Consider the following 20,704-nt stretch of genomic DNA (forward strand, 5'->3'; position numbering starts at 1 on the left):
GGTCACAGGACTACCTAATCATCATCATCGGTATTGGTACTGCCCCAGAAAACACATCATTCGACCCCCTCACCCCTGCATCCATAACGCTCATCAAGCATCTTTAATTCATTTAGGATCACTTAGCATTTGCATCCTGCTCTGTTCAAGTCTGGCTTATAACTCATATATTTAAATTTCTTCCCCCTCAAACCAAGAAACACAAAGCAGTGAACTTTCTAATATTTACAGCATCTCTTTGGTGGACAGATGAACAGAAAAAAGACTGAGGTAATGAGAGAGAGACAGGCTCAAAGACAGATGGCGAAGGTGGGTGGGAGAGAGACTGCATTAAGTAGGGAAGAAGCCATGCACCCTGACCTATGCAGTAGAAAAAAATAGGCAGTGGCAAATGTTCAAAGTATTTGGTTTCTACTTCGTGGTCTGAGTTTGTACTGGATAGATTAATTTTCCTTTTGAATTCAGAATAACCTGAGTGCACTGCTGTATCACTGTATACTGCTAAATTAAAACCGCAAGGATATTTTTTTCCACACCTCCAAAATTCAGTCTTAGACATTTGTTGCATTTTATGCTTCTCATGAACCAAGTAATCCAGACACTTTCCACAGTCCATTTATCTGAGAACATAAGCATCTTCATTTGATTTGCAAATACTGTTGTCTTAGTTCTTATTGTTTAATTTTTCTCAGTAATGACAGCTACACATCCTTTTAGACCCGTGACAGTGAATTGTCTTCTCAAAGTGAAAAGATGGACAGAAACACCTGTGGATAATTTCAGACATGCCACAAGAGTGGAGCAGATTTTTTTATTCACTCTCAAAGATGAAACCTTTAAGTACTGTTTAATTTGATAGTGACTGTTTTGATGGTCTACTAGGACATGGTTGTAAGGAGTCCCATTTTCTGTATTGTTAAATCATTTTCAATTATTTTTCACCCTTCACCCTTAGTTACAACTATCTTTTGCCTGAGCTCAGAAATATCTCCTGAAAAATCAATAGCTGGTACTTGTTTTAATGGTCGTTTTGACTGAAAAGTAAAATGATGGTCAATCACTGCACAAGTTCAGAGATGTGAAAAGCAGGAACACATTCAGCACAAATGACTGAACTAAAAAGCACTAAATGGTTTGTTTATACACTTTTATAATGCTTAATCTTGGTTTAAACACTAGCATCACATTAACAAACAAAAAAAAGACCCATCCAAATGATGTTATTCTTCTAACTTAATGGTAATGTACTGTATATTTGATGCACATAAAATTGCTTTGACAAAATTTGTTTGTGGCTTTTAAGACCAAACACAATCTCACTATTCGAAGGTCTGTACTTTTGTTCAGTATGATTTGGTGGGAGAGAGAAGGGGAAATCCTAATCCTGCACTCTTTATGGTGCAATGCATCTGTCATGGAGATCTATGGCAGTAATTTTCATTATGAAGCAGTCAAGCAAGGCTGCCGATTTCTAGCTATCACAATGACGCATAATCGCTATGGTGATGTGCCCCCAGCAATTCATGGAGACCAACCAAAGTGACACCAGCCATTTGGCCTTGTATAATTCAGGTTGTCCCATCAATCTCTGATCTCCTGTGTTTTAAAGGTGGGCAATCCTACATCTGTGATTGTATCTGACTCTCTAGTGAGGTGAGAGCAAGCATCAGCAAAACTGCAGTCCCTTGAGAGCAAGTAAGAATTGACTGCACGTCAGAACGGAACCAGGTCAGTGTTCACCTACAACTTTCCACACCTGGAAAATGAATCCAACACTTAACATTACAGAATAAAGGGACACTATGAAATATGGAGTTCAAATGGTATGCATACTTATTAGACAGCTTATTTGTTAATATGGTAAAGCGTTAATTTCTGGATCCATCACTGTCAATTGCACAAAAGGTCCAATTACATTCAATTCCACACAAAAAAAATAATCAAAGTATGAATGGAATCGATCTTAATTAGAAAAAGCAAGACCAATCAAATGCTGATTCAGTGCATGTTAACTTGATAGCTTTCCACAGTTAAACAGTATGGGAAAATGAATCCAGCCTAGATGTCTTTTAGCTCATTGATTTCTTATGCAGTGCAACTAAGCACATTAACACCAGGGTGTTACTTTGCATTTAAATAGGACTGGAATTGACTGATTCAGCCCATGAAGTTTTCTGATCCTGACCATCACAGGAATTTTCTGCATCATGCAGCACACCCATGCATATTTTCAGAGCTCTGTGATAAATGTTAAGTAACTGCTATACTATCTAATACTTCAATACTTTTAAGCGAAGGTGACATTCATTTAGATGATTGATTCTATGACTAAATCAATTTGCATACATAAATAAAAAAAGTCGCTTCCATTGGGGGGATGCACTCTGGGGTGATGTGGCTTACACTTTGCATCAAGGCTGCAGCACAAGGATTTGTACAGCAGAACTGTAAAGTGGTGAAATACTTCAAAATCCATCACTGTTGCATATATGAGAGACTCAAGAAAAAACAAGCAGGGACAGCATTTTGATAAAACATTTGGAGATAGAAGTAGGAGGAGACATTACAGGGTAAGCACAGAAATGAGTGGGGGAATACAAATCCAGGGGCCTCAGCACCTGCATATATTTGTGTTCTTTACATGGGATCCTGAAATGATTCAGAAACCACTGAATCACTCATTCCTTGTGGCTACTTCAAAATGATACAACCGCCAAGAGATGTTAGAAACCAATGACCACAAAAACATACTGAAAAAAGTGCTGTTGGGGATTGAAATATGTATCAGAGCATAATACAGAAGCCCTTGTAGGTTTACATATGGCTGTCTAAGAAAGACTGTGTCCCAGAGAGCAGACTGGGAATCATACATAATCCTTGGACTCCTCTCGGGAATTTTGTCAGATTTTGACAGGTTTTCTTTTTAGCTCTACTTCAACCTACATGTTATTGTGACCTATAAGAGGCCCCTGAAAACTTGGATAGGTTTTATAAAATCTGACCTCTATATGTCTGTGGCATCTTTCACTCTATGGAAACGGAACTCGGCACCAACTAACAAATAGTACTTTCAGAAGGAAACTTTCCATCCTTCAGTATGCTAAAGAGAAACTGGAACTACACAGGGTGTATATCTTATGACTTATATACAAGTAGGGATATACAGTCATACACAAGAATCGTATCAGTTCCAGAAGATGGCATAGGAAAGGTACTTGAAACTGAAATTTTGGTTCAAACCGACATTTTCACCTGTTTGAAAACTGTCTGGGCATAGCTTAACATTCTGATGACTGATTGACATCCCTCAGTACAAAACATTCCCAGCCTGTTATGAATTGCATGAGCAAAGGAACATAACCTAACAAACTAAACATAATTATAATGGCAAAGTCAAAAGGCAGTTATTTCCAGTCATACAAGATGAGACTCCAATCTCTCTGAATGGGGAAAGACCTAAAAATGCAAAAAAAAAAAAAAAAAAAAAACCACAATCAATCATCATCATACTGTAAAGAGGAGACCATGTTGAGCATCATGAGCTTTTCCATTTATTTTCCAAGCCAGTGACCAGTCTCCTCTCCTTTATAATGTCTCTGGCATTACCCAAGGTTAAACCTCTCTAAGAGAATGTCAGCAAAATGCATCAGGCATTTATTAACCATTGGAAAGTTAATGCAATTAATACAGATTGTTAATACAGCAATGTGTTCATGTTTTTGTGGGCACACAGTCTACAAGATTAACCTACTTGGAAAGAAATCATAGTTATAGGCTCTGAGGTGCTTGAATAATTTTTCCAATTTCTCAAAAAATTTCTCAAATAGGGTAATAGTTCAGCTAAACACTGCCACATCACACAATGTTTACAGCCCTAAACATTTGGATTTCATGTGGTTGTAGTTTTCAGCCTTGTTGATGTGGGCAAGTACTATGAAGTGAAAGAGTGAGACCAGAAAGAGTATGCTGAAACGGGTCATGGGTAGGGTGAGCAGGTGAACCAGGTCATGAGTGAGGAAGTTAAAGAAGATCAACCACTAACCATATACAAGATAGACAGCTCATCCAAAAAATGGACTCTCAGAATGATTATGCATGTCTTTGATTAGGCTGTCATAACTGACATGTGTACTGAAGTGATAAAATAATGTCAGAACATTCCTCGATAGCACAACTGGACCTTCTATTCTTGAAGCTGAATGCTGCCAAGAACCTTTCGTAAGCAGGAAAGCCAATACAATGAGGAAAAGAAGACGAAACGTGTCATTACCTCATTGGAAACAATCCAATCTGGATGGCTGCCACTGAATGATGACCAACAGAAGAGATCTGCAAGGATGTGATGGACCATGACAAGCTAGGCTGACTTATAAGAAATAACCAGGGGCAGCTCACTGTGACAAATCAGGAACTATTGCTTGGTTCAGTGTAGAAACTGCTTTAAGAAAGCAGTTGAAGGCAATTAACAACTGTACAAACATCGAGATGAGAAAAGTACATAGTTAAGTATGAATGTCTGTGGCCAATCGCTATAAAATGTTAAATCATCTTAAATAATATAAACGGATGACCAAAAAAAAAACGTTTAAAATCTTTAAATTAAAAATAGAATCTTAGTGAAGCAACCTGAGCAGCTATAACACAACTTGGTCTAGATTCTTCTTCTAGATTCCCTGCTTTAACATACCCATTTCATCTCTGTAAGGGGTTGTTAATGAGCTGATTAGTTGGATCAGGTTTGTTGGGAGCAGAGAAAATAGTACAATGTGCGGAGCAGTGGGCCACCTGGACCAAGGATGAGAAACAGTGGTCTAGGGGCAAGTCTAGAGCACTGTCTGACATGTTGATCCAAAATGTCCTATTGGTGTTTAGTTCTGTTGAAGGCCAAAAATGTATGATTTTATTTTCATACTCATTCAGTGACCCCTTATGCCCTGTGAGTGCACTTTCAACCACAATGTCCAACCCTGCTTACTGTCTTTCTCACAGGTCTAAATGTAGATGTCATTTTAGCTACTGTTCGAAAAACGAAGTAGTTGAAAAGTCTTATGACTGATGTGAATGGCAGGAGCTTCAATTATAAACTCTTTCAAAGTAGCTTAGATTTTTTCCTCTAGGCATCTTGATACAAACAAGGTCAGCTGGGCCTGCTTAGCATTTTTATTTGCCTTAGAAAATAGCAGGATGTTTATTGCTTAATTGTACCATGCAACACACCTGCCTGAAAGCATCTATACTCACCATGTTTTTCTACTGTGAAGGGAAAGAGCGAGAACAGAAACTGGTCATGGGTAGGGTGAGCAGGTGAACCAGGTCATGAGCGAGGAAGGTAAAGTGGATCAACCATTAAGCATATACAATACACAATTAATGGAATTAATTGTTATTTTAGTGAAAAAATGTGATCGATTAACCTGATTAAAAGCATATTTATGGAACCAAGTATGGTTCTTCTCTGGCATTGCTTCAAAAGAACTTTTTGGCTCCACTTGGTGTGTATTAAACAGTTATTCAATTCTGTACTTATTTATCAGTGACAGTACAAATTATTCTGTAATTTCTATGAAACTTATGAGTTACATTGTTAAGAGAATGAGGAATATAAGTGTAGCAAGACATACATGGTGGTTACATAGTGCTGTGAATAAGCATTTGCCTCTCACCTGATTTCTTCTGTTTTTGCTAATTTGTCATATTCAACTCTTTCAGATCATCCGACTTATTTTAATATAAGATAGACAACATGGATGCACTTGGGACAAAATTATAGCAATTGAAATTAATTCTTTAAAATTCTGGAAATAAAAAGATGCTGTACTCAGTTTGAAAAAGCATGACCTATTTTATTCCCTGTAGAGAGACACTTGCATGATGCTAAATCTGAAAGGTATTGCTCCGCTTTTGAAACTAATTCAAGTTCTAAAAGCCTCTGGGGAGAGGAAATATTGTTTTGTGGGCAACACAGGAAACCAACAGTAAACAATATTGACTGATGTCCCTCTCCAAGAATGAAATCATTTCTATAATATACAGAATGTAGCAGAGGGTGAATGCTACACCAGTACTAGAGAGCACTCACATTTCCTGACTGCATGACCAGGCTCATGTTGACCACATTGACCCTCTATCTACTGCAACCCAGATGCAGCTTAAGTAGCCTCAAAGCCCTAATATTCACATCTGTTAAAATAAAAATTCAGCTTTTCACCAGGACGGTCACAAGCAACTTTAGCTGACAACTACCATATAAATAACTGCAATTAACAACATATTAAGCGCTCAATTTAGATGATTATCTATCCCAGTTCCTAGATGTTGATACTTTAGACCTGAAAACAAATGAAGATCAAATAAACAAATATTATCTTACCACCACCCTCTAAAGACTGCAACCAAAAATCAAACAAAAAGCTTTTTCACTGTTGGCCTCTGAAGCTGTTAAAAATTTAAACAAAAACAAAAGGTCACTGCTGCACTCTAAAGATGTTAAGCGGATAAACAAACACTTGTTACTCACCGCTGCCCTCTCAAGATATTAAACATGAACCATTACTCACTGCTGCCCTCTACAGATGTTAATCGAATAAACAAAACACATGCATTACTCACCTATGCCATCTAAATTGTACAAGACTGAAAAACTAATTTTTGTAAGATGCCTATCAAAGAATGCATTTTCTGCTTTTATTTATGGGTATTTGTCTCAACCCAAGCCAAATAAATGCCATTTCATATCTGATGTACAGTAAATAAACAATAATTGCAATCAGAAGATTGCCATACATGTGACAGGCCAATCTTACAGTCCAAAACCCACTAATGAAATTACTATTTTTTTAATCACTTGCACAACAAAAAGTAGAAAAATATCAGGTTCAGCTCCCAATTTAAATATTTTTCAGAGAACCTGAAATGTCATTTGCTTGCTAAATTATATAATATAATTTAATTAATATAATTATTCTGTTAATTTTTGGCCAATTCCAGTTTGTTTTTTTGTTCCATTGTCACAGCTGTCAACTGAAAAGCTTGCTTAGGGACAACAATAGGTTCAGAGTTTGATTTAGTCCTGCTGTCACACTCTCCTCCAGGATCATAGAACCTCTAATCTATGTAACATCTGGTTTTATATGTGCCGAAGTACAAAGATAGAAACAGCTGCAGCATAAAGGAAGTTATTACTTAAAATGATACAGAAAAAAGGTGCTTATCACAAAACATCACCGGTTGAATGCTCAGAAAGTGTCTACCTGTGGAAATTGTTCTACCTCTTGGCCAGGGAAGGAAAAACATTAGAATGGGTTTCTCTCACTGATCGGTCCACTGTCTGATCTGAATACCAATGTAAAGTGTTTATAGTAATTTATTTAATATATTGCAATTTCACTTTACACTGAAATCTAGAGGAGGATGAGCTCTAAGAGTCATGGATATTTGTGTTTCTTTCATGCGCTTAGGTTAAGAGTTTTTTTCTGTCAACGTGACCCTCAGTGATGCTCATTGGGGGCTACACCCACTTTTCTGGAAAGCTGCTGTGACAAACGCTGTTGCAATAAGAGTTGTACAAATACTGTAATATTTCAATATATCCAGAAACACAAACTGAGTACCAGGCTCTGCACCACTAGGGAACATGGCTACAATAAAAATCTGCTTTAACACTCAACACAGTCTTCATAGCACATCCAAAATGCTCACAAAATGACGCATTAATGTTTAGACACAGTAAGTAATGTGAACTAAATTTGGATCTCAAATGGCAAGGGCTTCAAAAAACATGTTTTTCGAAAACAGTTTATCACCACCAAACAGTGACACAAAACAGTTGCCACACTCCTATGGAATTCATAAACAAGGGGAGTGTAATTTTAGACTGTGCTCATAAATTTGTTAATTCGGTGACTACGGTTACATGACATGACTTTATTTCACACACTTACATAATATGTGGACCAGGATGGTATTTTTGATAAATGCAACACTCATTTTATGGTTTAATTATATTGTTAATGAAATCATTACAATTTACAATATCTGACGTTCCAATCAATCAATAATATTTCAAGCACGCAAAAGTTCACAAGTACAAAAATAATAGCACATTTGATGGTTAAAGTGGCAATAAATTCCAAATGCATTACTACATAATTACTACATTACTACATAAAAATAAGCAAAAATGCCATCTTTATTCAGTTTCCCTTGTTCTATTCTTTGGTCAGCTTCATTTGTCATTAACCAATCTACCATATGCTCACATGGAGCACAGTGTAACCAGAGTTAGAGCTCACTGGTGTCACAAAGCACCATTTTCCATTTTCCCCAAATATGATTTTTTTTCATTCCTCTGAAAGGGATGTGAACATTGGCCCCGTCATCACCGGACCTCCCCCTGTCATTCAACAAGAGCAAACCCATGCAGACGCGTGCTGGCTGAAGCATAAGAAATCAGCAATTAACATTCTCCTCCAAGCATAGTGAGTTGTCCAAAGACGTTGCATTAGTAGAAATTTAAAAAGATGTAGGGGCTTCATGTGTCTCGGAAGACACACCATGTTGCATGGTAGCAAATAAATAAATAAATAAATAAATAAATAAATAAATAAATAAAGGATTTGGCAGAAGCAAAAAGGAAGAAAGAGACCAAAGGCAAGAGCTACAGAAAACTGAAGAGATCTAGGAATTCCAGGTGAGGTACAGCTATACCTTGTGCAAAAAGGTCAGAATACAGGCAGCAACAGAAAAAAAAAACAGACAAACTGAAAAACCTTAAATAGAAGAAAATGTGAAGCAATGTGAACGTAATGTAATGTAATGTTCATTTGAGTGTGTGCTGATATAAAGGGGCTGAGGTGGATAGAAATGGCATGGCTGTGGCAGATGACTAATGAAAGGACAGAATGAAAAAGGCTTCAACAGAACACACTCAGACAAATAAAGGGCAAGCCATTTTCAAGCTGACTGATCACACACACACACTACCATCTCCACCAAATGCTGACTGCCCTCAGTCCAACTGTTTAGAGTTCCAAAAGCCATTACCCAAAATAAGCAGTGGAGCAAGATTCAGTTTTCCAACCTGCCACTGCATTTTAACCCTATTACACTCAACGTCTCCTCAGCAAAAGCCTTTATATTTGTCCCATGTAATGCTGCTCTCTCCCTTGTAAATCTGCTGCCAGAGTAGTCATAGATCACAACACATCCATTTTCATATTGGTCCTAGTAAAATGCATCAGCATGCCTTTGGCACTGCTGTATTAACTGAGCACATCATGAACAAATTCTGAACATTAATGATAATACATGCCTGAGGTGTAGGGGTATATTCCTATACATGTTTTTGCTTGATCTGAAAATGTAGTTTATGACTGAAATCTACAATTTCTTTTTAACTTTGTTAGACTTATTTATATACTATTATATTATTTATATACTAAGAGTAACAGAAACCACATTATTGATGGCAAAGAGCAGAATAAAAGTCAGAAAATGATTTTTGTGTGTCTACTGGTTTTAAAAGGATTCAATAAACACTCTAATACATATAATGGTAACCTAGAGAGACTCAAATATAGTTTCTACTTTAAAGGCAGTAATTCAGTACAGAGCTGTGTAATTAGTTATGTAACAAAAAATGAAAACTCCAGACACTGAAGGGTTAAAGGTGAAACCCTGTACAACACACTGGGTCGCATTCATAGACGACAAAAAAAAAAAAAAAAAAAACCTAAAAATACACCACCCATTTTCTAGACAAACATTAGTGCAAATGAGAAAACTGATTGTACTTGCCGGAGGGGCTGAAATGGAATCAAATGAACTAGGTTGACTGGAAGCTGCAGGCTGAATCAAATGGCAGAAAACAATAAGAGCAGTGGGCTCCCTGAGGTCCAAGCAATGCTCAGATGATTGCACTGCAGCCAATGTTTTAAATTCTGAAAAAGCCTGGAAGAATCTATTCCATGCAGCTTGATATTCTTTTGTGGGGTAATCTTCAGAATGACTGCCAGCATGTCTGCCATTATGTGGAAATAATACAGACAGATTTTAGTAACAAAATCTTTCAAATAAGCACAGGTATGAAATCTTAATTGTAGTATCATAACCAAATACCACCTCATCTGCTCAACCAGAAATGTGTTTGCCTCTTGAATAGACGTGATGGGAAGATAACAACTGAGAGTCAATATGCTGACAGATACTGTTGTCACCATCACTGTCATTTCATTACAGGTTTAATTCTCATTCCTGCATATTTGTCTTGTCATCCTCATGGGAACAATGTACCACTCACGGGTGTTGGCAGATGTTTAACCTATGAAATTCTATTAAATCAGCAGAATATTTTGACAAGTGTTTGTATATTGCACGTATCCCAGTAACAGGTCTGCGGATCCCAGAGAAAGTAAATGGGTAATGCCTCAAAACACTGAGGGTAACATTAACAATCACCAAATCACATTAACAGCATCATCATTATCTAATTATTCATGATACATCTAACTAATTTTTCAATGTGCGTTTAGCCTCTCTGCTGAAAATATCAGAACAACAATGCATGCCAATGGGCTGGGTTTGAAAGAACACCTGAAGTGGGAGATTATTTTCTTGGTAAAAAAGGGGAAAGGTGATGCAGACAGTGAGAGTTCAACACAATGAGCAAAAAGCTTACATTTCTTTATCTCAGGTTAGCCATTAGCTATTCATAATGAAAAGGGAAAGCTGGGTCTTTGAAAGCCTTCAGTTCACTGTGCTCCAGTCTTGCTCGGTTCCAGAACCGCTGAGGGTGGCAGCAACCTGGTATCAGTCCAGTCAACCTTCAAAGAGAATGCCAGCCAGTCTGACTGACACAATAGACATGTAACTCAATGAGGCTAAGGACACCTCTGCTGACAAAGAGCCGGAGCATTATGCCTTCAGTCATGGCAGGATGTAAGATAGGTTGCAGGCTCACCTCGCTTGGCTAGGGATGCCAAGGGCAGCGAGCTGTGGTACAGGGGCCAAAACTAAAGGTCAAAGTACTAGTGATCACACCATAGCTTGTAGAGGGAGCTGCTCTTGAGGCTGCAAGCTGAGGCAGAAGCCAAAGACAAATGGTGAATGTTGCTGATGGACTAAACCAGGCATAATGAGCTAGAGTTTGCAATAAATTTCTCATGCTGTGACTTGTAGAGTATATTGGCATTTATTATAATGTGTTATGGCAAATCTAATTAAATGGTGATTTTGATAAGATCTGTTGAAGTGTCTGAAGGTATGGATACATGGTATTACCTGCTCACAGATACTATTTGGTGATTAGACAAGAAGGCCTGCTTAACACTGGCCATAAAAGATTTTCACTATTTCAACATTTTATAAACATCTTTCTATCAGCATGGGATATGCACATGAAAAGCATTGCCGTATTCCACAATTCCCATATTGGTGCATCCCTAATAACACCAGCTACTCCAATTGTACCCTTCTTATACCAAAGCTACTTGAACATTACACTTTAGCATGCTAACTGCTTTAAACAAGGTATCAAGTAAATGTACATGAGCTTGCTTGAAGCAAGTAGCAAATATACCATTTTGAATCTTATACTTCAAATAACAATGATATTCAGAGCACAGGAGAGGTGATGTGTCCAGATGACTAGTTTTGATCATAAACTGTGGTTAAACACCGTAAACAGGAGACAACAAAACGACACGCTCAGATGTCTCATTTAAAAACGGGGATATTAAATTTCCTCAGACTACCATCACGTGAACAACTTAACACGACTGCGTAATCACACCTCATCTGTGAGTCTGCTTCATCCAGATGGAACAGGTAGGATGTGCTCAGGCCCAAACAAGCTACTACCTTGGATTAAATATTCAGTGTTTGATGAGGGATTATGTGGACTGTCGTAAGGATGACTGGAACATGACCTGGTAATAGCTGTCAAGAAACCAAAGAGAAGAAATCAAGACGGCTTGTGTCGCAGGCTCCACATCAACACAGACAGCCAACACGTCAGTCAGATCTATGCTGACACACCACAAACAAATCCTCCTGCCCAACAGTTCAACTCCACACACACATACACATGCAGAGCAGGGGTCAAAGCCAGCATTTCTTAGCTAAATATTAATACAGACTGAAATATATACAGTGCTGAGCTCCTTAAATTGCAGTTCGTTTAAAGGAAAGGTTTGGGCAGGTCATCCTGATAATGCCAAAGGGTGCTTGGGCATTAGAAAGAAAAAGTATAGTACCCACCCTTAGTTCTCTCTATTGGCGTAAGAGATTATTGGTCTCGCAAGTAATGACTTCAAATCTCTGTCTACAGGCCCACTGCACTGACTAGCAAAATCAAATCACAACTGATTGTCTAGTGATGGCTATGCACAAAGCTGTTTGCTAATTATCATGGAAATGAGAGCATTGTTCGAGGGAATAAAAGTCAAGCAAATGGAACGTTTTCTGGACGCTTATAGCCAGTTAAAAACATCATGTCAAATTTTGTTTCTTTTCTTAGGCAAGACAAAAGACAGACCATATTCCAGAATCTATGCCAAGTATTTTAACATATTGTCCTGAAACACCTCAGATATAATACACAGAAGCTAAAGGATGACAGCCATAAGCTCATAAAGGTGCTTGCCGTGGAAACTACTAAAATGCACAAAGATACATGCATACATGTTGCTTTAAAGAAGCACAACCTTAGACATTTTAAGCTAATCCTGAAGGAAAGAATTATATGCAACATAGCAAATGGTATTACACATCTTTCGAAGAGCATAAATTATCTAAATAAAGCACTGAGAAATGGGCAAAGTCTAAGACCTTGTGCACAAAAAACATTCTTTGTGTAGGACAAATCAAAGATACCATCTACCACAGCCTCATCCCAACTGTGGCTATAACAGAGTCGTCTTTTGGCGTAACCATGTGGAAAATATCCACAGTAAATGGTTAATCCGCATTGGGTGGGGGCGGGTCTTTTTGTCCTGTAAATTTTGCAATGATAAACTGACACTGATGTGGGTGTAAGAATAAACAGTGATTGAGTAGGAGCTGAAGCTTAAAGCAGCACTACATAAGAGTTTTGTTAAAACAAAGTAGCAGCATTACGGAGTCAGAAGAAAAAAAAAACATGCTAAAATATGCTGTCGGCACTGCTGTAAATCACTCTCTAAAGCACACCACATGCAAAGGCTAAAAAAAGAAGGTCCTGCTTGAGGTTTTGGTCTCAAAAAAAAAAAAAAAAAAAAAAAAAGTCAACATTATGCTGATGAAGATGACAACAAAAGATAGATAATTTACTTACATTCTTGAAAGACACGTCTCTCATCAAGATTTGACAAAGTTCTCTTTGAATTCAACCCAATTGCAGAGTGATCCGCAACTCACATTACAACATGCTCTTTAGCATTTTCCACGCATTTACACATTGCCACCAGATCCCCAAATCTTACAAAGTGCAGCTTTAATCTCTGCCAATAACATAAAAGCAGAGTTCAGTAAGAGTTTTGGTTGTATTTTGATGCCATCATTTGTCCACAAATTGTTATTATCCAGTAATAAAAAGAACAGAACTGCCAATGCCACAACTTTTAAAATCTGAAAGTTGCTTAGTCTGATATCTTCTAATAAGAAATGGCCCGTTTAGCCTGTTGTACGAGAGGTGAGACATGTTTTTACTCAGGTGTTTTCCTTGAGATCTGAAACTGAGACCTGATGGTATATAACGCAAACTATCATATAACAGAGGTTGCATAGGCTAATCAACTAGTTGATTAGTAAATACACTAGCCGACGCTATACAAGAAAAAAAAAAAAAAAGAAAGTGAAGAAGCACAAGGAGAAGACACAGTTTTTTTCTGCTAAACACAATGACCTAAGTACTTTATCACTGTGGAAATACTACATGAAATGAAACCAGTTGCAACTGAAAGCTGTGTCAGACTACGCTCAAATACAGGCTTGCAAGCCAGACCTATAGGTAGACCTATCTGATAAAACAATTACAGATAGTTCAGCATGATGTGCATAATAAAATAAAACATGGAGTGCTGGTTGGCAAATGCACAAGCATATTTTGTTTACTTGCTACCCAAGAGCTCAAACACAATTTAGGAAAAACTTGTGAAACAGTATATCATGAATGCTTGCTGATTCAGCTACTAACCCTATACTTCACTCTGAATGGCTTACTGAGCAGATGCAACAGCTTGCTACTAGCATTTACATTTACAGCATTTAGCAGATGCTCTTATCCAGAGTGACTTACAAGAAGTGCTTTGTCAATCTAGATAAAGTTTAGAGAAAAGACAGTCCTGAGCTCAGATACTGCTAGAAACAAAATGTCACTGCGGACCCTGAGAGAAAAAGGAACAGAGTTGAACGCAGAACTCTGTGCAATACAATTACAATAACATACAATACAATAAACTACAATACACAGTGCAATACAATAAAATATATATAAGTGCAGCTTATAATTCAGTGCTAATTTAAGTGCTGTGTGAAGAGATCTTCAGTCTGCGTTTGCGAGACTCTGCTGTTCGGACAGCCAGTGGGAGTTCGTTCCACCACTTGGGTGCCAGTACAGAGAACATTCTCGACGCTTGTCTTCCACACGCCTTGAAGGATGGCGGGTCAAGCCGAGCTGTACTCTAAGCACGAAGGGCTCGTGGTACAGTTCGAGATTTCACCATTGCCATCAAGTAGGTAGGGGCTGGTCCATTTTTGGCTTTATAGGCAAGCATTAGGGTTTTAAATCTGATGCGTGCAGCTACAGGGAGCCAGTGAAGGGAGCGCAGCAGTGGGGTGACGTGGCTGAACTTGGGCAGATTGAAGATGAGCCGTGCTGCCGCATTTATCTTGAAACATGGTAATTCTTTTTTGCCATCGGACAGTGCATGGACCAGAGCTAGTTTATCCTCTCTGTGAGAGATACGTTTCTGAGAGCTATGTTGATTTTAAGCATGCACTATACATCAGACAGTCTATGCACTTCTGTGGTCACGGGGCACAGGTCTAGCTTCAACAAAAATATTTTACAAAACTGGACAAGGCATTTTAGGCAAGTAGAATCAAATGAAGATGAAAACACTGCTAGTCAGTAGGATAAAGCACAAACAGCAATAAAAATCCCTGTTGATGTGTTACTTAATGACTTATTTTTCCAAACTATCTGGGAATTTACTAAGGAGAAAAAAAATAATAAAACAGGACTACATGCATGTTAAAGGAGCCAGAGAGATTGCGTTTCAAATCCATGTGGTAATCAGCATAAAGCATTCTAAATGCTTAACAAAAGTCATTCATCAAAACATGCCGTTAAAGTCCTACTCATTACCAGCAAAACTGTGTTATGCATGATCAAAAGGAGCTAAATGCTAAAAAGTAGGAAATGCTAAACAAAACTGCCATTTTCACACAAACTAAAATCATATTCCTATTATTTTGACTTTTGTACAAAAACAGGTTCTTCACCTGTTTAAAAAAATGAATTAATAAAATGTTCACTTCTCCAGAGTGAGACCCCCTCAACATCAATCTCAGCATAAGGCAGGAAGACAGGCAATATTAGTTTGGCAATACTCTGACTGGCTCTTGGGGAGTCTGGCTGTCAATAGCAACATTCAGTTTCAATGACTCAGCAATAAAAACAACTTTGGGTCTATTCCAAACAGCAATAGGGCTGCTCACTCCAGTGGTACTTATTTATTATTGATATCTGCTGGTTTTGATTGGCAAATCAGAGGCCTGCAATCAATAAAGGAGCTAAGTCAGATTATTGATTCTTTTAAATCCTCTTCAAAGTAAATTACCCACTAGAAAAATAATGGAAAGCACCCCTGGAAAAGACACTAGCCTTTTACACCAAATCTATACAACTGTTATAAACTGTGTTCTCAGAATAAATACTAAAGTTCTACGAACATTAATATAACCGTAGATAAAAGTAAGAGCTCATTAAGAAGCAAGAAAAACCCAGCATTATTGTATTGCACCCAAGAATTCAAACAAAACAGACAAAAGCTAACTATGAAAAAAAGACACTTCTGAAAAACAATACTTTAGCATTATTTTAAACAGAAGAACTTTGACCATGACAACATTTTCCAAGTTTAATCCATTTTTGAACTTATTTTAAGTCTATACAGGAACGTCCTTATACATAAGCATCTAATAACATTTAAAGTGATACTTGAGAGCCCATCAGTATTCAATAGATATGTTTTTTTTTTAAATATATTTTTCTAAGTAATGGAAGGAAGAAGGCAAGTTAAGAACACCACAACAGTTCTAAAAAAAGATGATGCCCTCACACTAACTCATAACAGTCATTACAGTGTATGTACACATTATACATAACTTGCACATATTTTCTTACATTACTTTAGTTTGAGGGCATAATTTCTAACAAATATTGTGACAAACATGATTTTCTGTAATTTAAGCCCTAGGCCTCAACTATTAAATGTAGCTATGTAACTATGCTCGCAATACTTGGCAATTAGCCTTCATAAATTAAACAAATGTCCATCACTTAACGTCATCGACATCACAAAATAGTCACCTTGTGAATACTGACGGGATTTATCCAAAACATTTGTCTTGTTTATTTTAAACATTATTTAACCTTTAAGCTTTGTTTTTAAATCATTATGTACCCAACCTTCAAATAAAGTGTTAACCTGTTTTTAAACAGATCATTTCAATTTTCCAGCAGTTTAAGATGAAATGACCTGTGACCAAATCCAAATCAAGCAAGGAACATCAAGCAAAAAGTCTCAAGCATATCCAGTGATAATCAAATACTGCACCTAACTGCCTACACAGGTCTGACTTACATTTAAATTAACCTACATCCAGTGCTGAAGTCATTCCAGCAATTGCTTTCATGCATTATGCTATGCATTACTACAGGGGTCCAGCTTTAAAGAGATCAATGCCTATCAATGGCAGGCTTTTACACACCTTACCAAATCATCTGAGTACAAAAGATGAATGAAGAAACTATGAACGTCAGTCTTTGCCATCAGTATTTTTGAAGTTCTCAGAGTCAAAAACCCACGCACACTCCTTTGCATACCTTTTGTGTATCTGCCCACTCAACCAGAGGATTATTATTACATGTTCTCTTTATAAAATGTTTAAAATTCTAGGGGAAATAAACTAAAATAAATAAGTAGACTGTGCCATTGTGAAACAAGACCCAAAAAGTCTGTAAAAAAGTTCATCTCAGTGCAATGCACCAAATTACAAATTTAATTCCTATATACAGTACATAAAGGTGCCAAAAACACTGTCACCATCAAAAAAAAAAAAAACTATTTTCTTCCATTTTGTTTTTCAGCATTTGAAAATGGCATCTGTCCTTGAACAATAGAAATTCTGCGAAACACTTGGAATACATCTTTACAGATATTTATATTGAGAATAAGGAGCACTTTTGTATTTTCCTATAAAGGTACCATTTTACAGATAGTGCTTTTGTTTTTTTTTTTGGTGGGGATACGTAATATTGACTGCAAAAAAAAAGACAAAAACACATGATGACAAGACATGATGGTTTTAAAAAGGTATTCTGTGCATTCTACTGTTGCACTAGTCTGATAGAAAACCTATTGCGGTATAATATCCAGAAATCCAATATAACCTAGCCTAACCTCATTTAATCCCATGTAGTCATTAGCACTCCCGCCACTTAAGTAGTCCAATTTATACACCAGCACAAGATGCTAATACAATAGGCAATTCTACCATCAAAGTCTAGTAGTTGCTATACCTTATATAAGAGAGACAGAGTTTTAATGCTAGGTTCTGACCATTTTCCAGCACATCGAGCACCAGCTTCAACCAGTTTCTTCTCCGTGTACAATATAAAAGGTTCAATTCATGAAGCAACAGTCAATGAAACCAATTTCACAGTTTTCCAGTTCCTCGAGGTGAAAGCTGCACCAAGGTCAACTTGCCCACTACACGATCATTGATTTATTTGAGCAATTATGCACCAAGCCTGTAAAATCTTTTAAACACGCTATACTGTTCAAACACTGGAACCAAGATTTACAATACATCACTGAGTAAAGGCTAAGGGCCAGGACCATAACCAGTGACAATGTTTGAAGGACTCTAGGACTGTATCCACAAACATGTCTAAATACACTGCAGTCATGGCCGTTCATATTTGTTTAGATTTGGCAAATCTGTTTACCTCATTACAATAATTTAATCATTGACCTTAATTGACCTAATTAAAGAGATTCGGATGGAGGGGCTTGGTAATGAAGGTCGAAATCATGTTTGAGACTGCCTGCAGGCTCTGAACTGTATGCCGCACTGTATCAACCTGATATAGACAAATATATAAACTCAGAGAAGCATAATGGCACTCATCAAAACCGGCTGCTCTTTTAAATTCTTTAAACCTTTCATGATGAATGGACCAATAGAAACAGCCAATTATTACAACATACATTAATGGTTGGAGATTTGCTACAACAGTGAATATTTTAAATTAGGTTAACAATCAGTCCTTGAATATGCTGTAGATGAGCTACTGTGCATATAGCTTGATGAGGTATGTTGCTTCAAGCATAAATCACTACTTTTCAATACATTTCACAATATTCATGTAAAACCAGTATCAGCACTTCAAAAGCATGACAACTTGAGGTGCGCAGTACAAACTTGATGGAACCGCTCCAAACTCTACCTGCATTAAGAGTGCCAGTGATGAGTCTGAAGAGGTACTGAGCAAACTTCAGGAATTCTCTCTTGCATCTCTTCCTGCAGCTCATTTCCGAGAGTTGTCACTTGCTGGAGACTTTTCCTGCTGTGGGATCCTCTGAGGGCTGTGCGTTAAAGGATAACTTCCCTTCCTGAAGCTGCGTTCGGCAGCTGCGTGCGAGTGTGTGAGGTGACGTGATCATACGGCGCTGCAGGACGAGGCTGCAAGCTCCACGAGGGTCAGCTCATAAAAATATTTCCTTGAGATGCTGAGTTTTCCTCTCTCTTTCTAAGCTGTGCCTATCTGTAAGCCTTCAAGCAGCGCGTGGCTCCTCAGCTCTCTCAGTCACACGCTTTCACACACTGTGCTCTCATGCACACACACTTTGGTAGTAGTCTGGCTGCTCGTGTGGCTCAGCACCATCTGTGGAGCTTTAACCCTCCCCCTGACCACTGCTAGAGAGGCGGGACCAGAGAAAGGGGGGCAGGGAGGAGCAGTGGGGGAAAAGAGTGGCAGCAGTGAAAGTGTCTAAGCTCATGAATCAGCGGTGACAGGTGATTGTGGAGCCATCTTTACACAACACCTACACTGCACCACACAGTGAGGGGTGAGAGAGGACGAAAGAGAAATAAAAATGGTGAGAGAAAAGCAAAAGAGAGGAAAGAGAGAGAATGAGAGAGAAAGCGGCAGAGAACAGAAGAAAGACGAGAGAGAAAGAGAAGATGACCGAGAGACAATGAAAAGGGGCCAAAAGCAAACAGAAGAGAGGGAGAGAGAACAGAAGAGAAAGACAGAAAAAAATGGATAGGAAAAAGGCAGTGAGTGACCAAAAAACATAGGAGAAAAGCAGAGAAAGTGCACGAGACAATAAGCGAGAAAGCAGGGAGAAGGGAGAGGGAGAGAGAACAACAAGTAAGAAACAGAGGAGACAGATAGGAGAGGAAAAGTAGTAAGAAACGTAAGAGAAAAAAGGAGAAAGAAAAGAGATAAGTGAGAAAAAAGTAAGAGAAAGGAGAAAACAACGGATGAAAGAAAGAAATTGCAAGAGTGAAAGAGAAAAATGACAAGAAAGAATTACTAAAAATTAGTAAACAGACATAGGAGGAAGTCAAAGCCGCAAATGGTGACTGAAGAGAGACTCATTCATATTGTAGGTATTTTTATATCATCTTTAAATATTAACATCAAAAAGCACAGCCGGGTGACATCATGAATTTGGGAGCACATCAACTTCAACGCTAATTACCACCACTTCAATTATCATCAGTCAACGTCAAGCCCTTCTCTCCATGAGTGCCATCACCAACTTCAATTACGTCAATCCCACAGACACTTCTATCTGATCCCTGATCAGTCACGATACAAAGACTCAACTTTCCCCATTCCTTTAATGTGTTCATACTCTTCTATTCTAACTACAGATGAAGGCTCTATTTTTTGCAAAACGTCTATACAGAAGAAGCGTTCAGCTATGAAATGAGCTGGTTTGTATTCCATGTGAAGTGAAGGTTGAATTCCATAGGTCATTCCTGCTGGAGGAAGGCCCATCTCAAGAGTACTCAAAAAGGAGAGCTTTTCCCCCCCATAAGTGACGCTCACTAAGGATTTAGACCCCTGCCTCTGTTCTGCTGTGCGTCATTTGAGAACACTGTTTCCGCAAAAAGGCATGGTGTTCTCCATACATGGACCTGGCACAGTCTGTTCAATGCTAAGGCCAGATGAAAAGTTTACACTTTCACAGGTGTATGTTTGACATAACTTTCAAAGTGTCTGCTTTTTGTAATTGAGAACACACAGAAAAATAACAGCCAAAAAGACGTTCATTCATTTCCATATTCCTGTGCTATCACAGAACACTCTGTCCTGCAGTCTTGGACCAGCAGGATGACACACCAATTCAGTATAAGAAGGAGCAGGGCACAACCTAGCATGGTGTAAAATGGATATTTAATGTACTTAAACAGGATCAAGCAAAAA

The 20,704-nt window shown here is 38.0% G+C and overlaps 1 protein-coding gene across 6 annotated transcripts in view; it reads right to left on the reverse strand.

The window, feature by feature from the left end:
• kcnip4 (Kv channel interacting protein 4) overlaps window positions 1–20,704 on the reverse strand; it is a 211,250-nt gene that overhangs the window by 138,379 nt on the left and 52,167 nt on the right. The window contains exon 1 of one of the 6 annotated variants that reach the window (XM_017713956.2): window positions 18,713–19,087. The exons of the other annotated variants lie outside the window; for them this stretch is intronic. Coding sequence (XP_017569445.1) covers window positions 18,713–18,797 — 85 coding nt within the window. The 5' untranslated portion in view covers window positions 18,798–19,087. Of the gene's footprint in view, window positions 1–18,712; window positions 19,088–20,704 lie in introns of those variants that run through there. 6 annotated transcript variants of the gene reach the window in all.

Source organism: Pygocentrus nattereri, chromosome 2 (genome assembly GCF_015220715.1).
Source record: "Pygocentrus nattereri isolate fPygNat1 chromosome 2, fPygNat1.pri, whole genome shotgun sequence".
Classification (NCBI taxonomy): domain Eukaryota; kingdom Metazoa; phylum Chordata; class Actinopteri; order Characiformes; family Serrasalmidae; genus Pygocentrus; species Pygocentrus nattereri.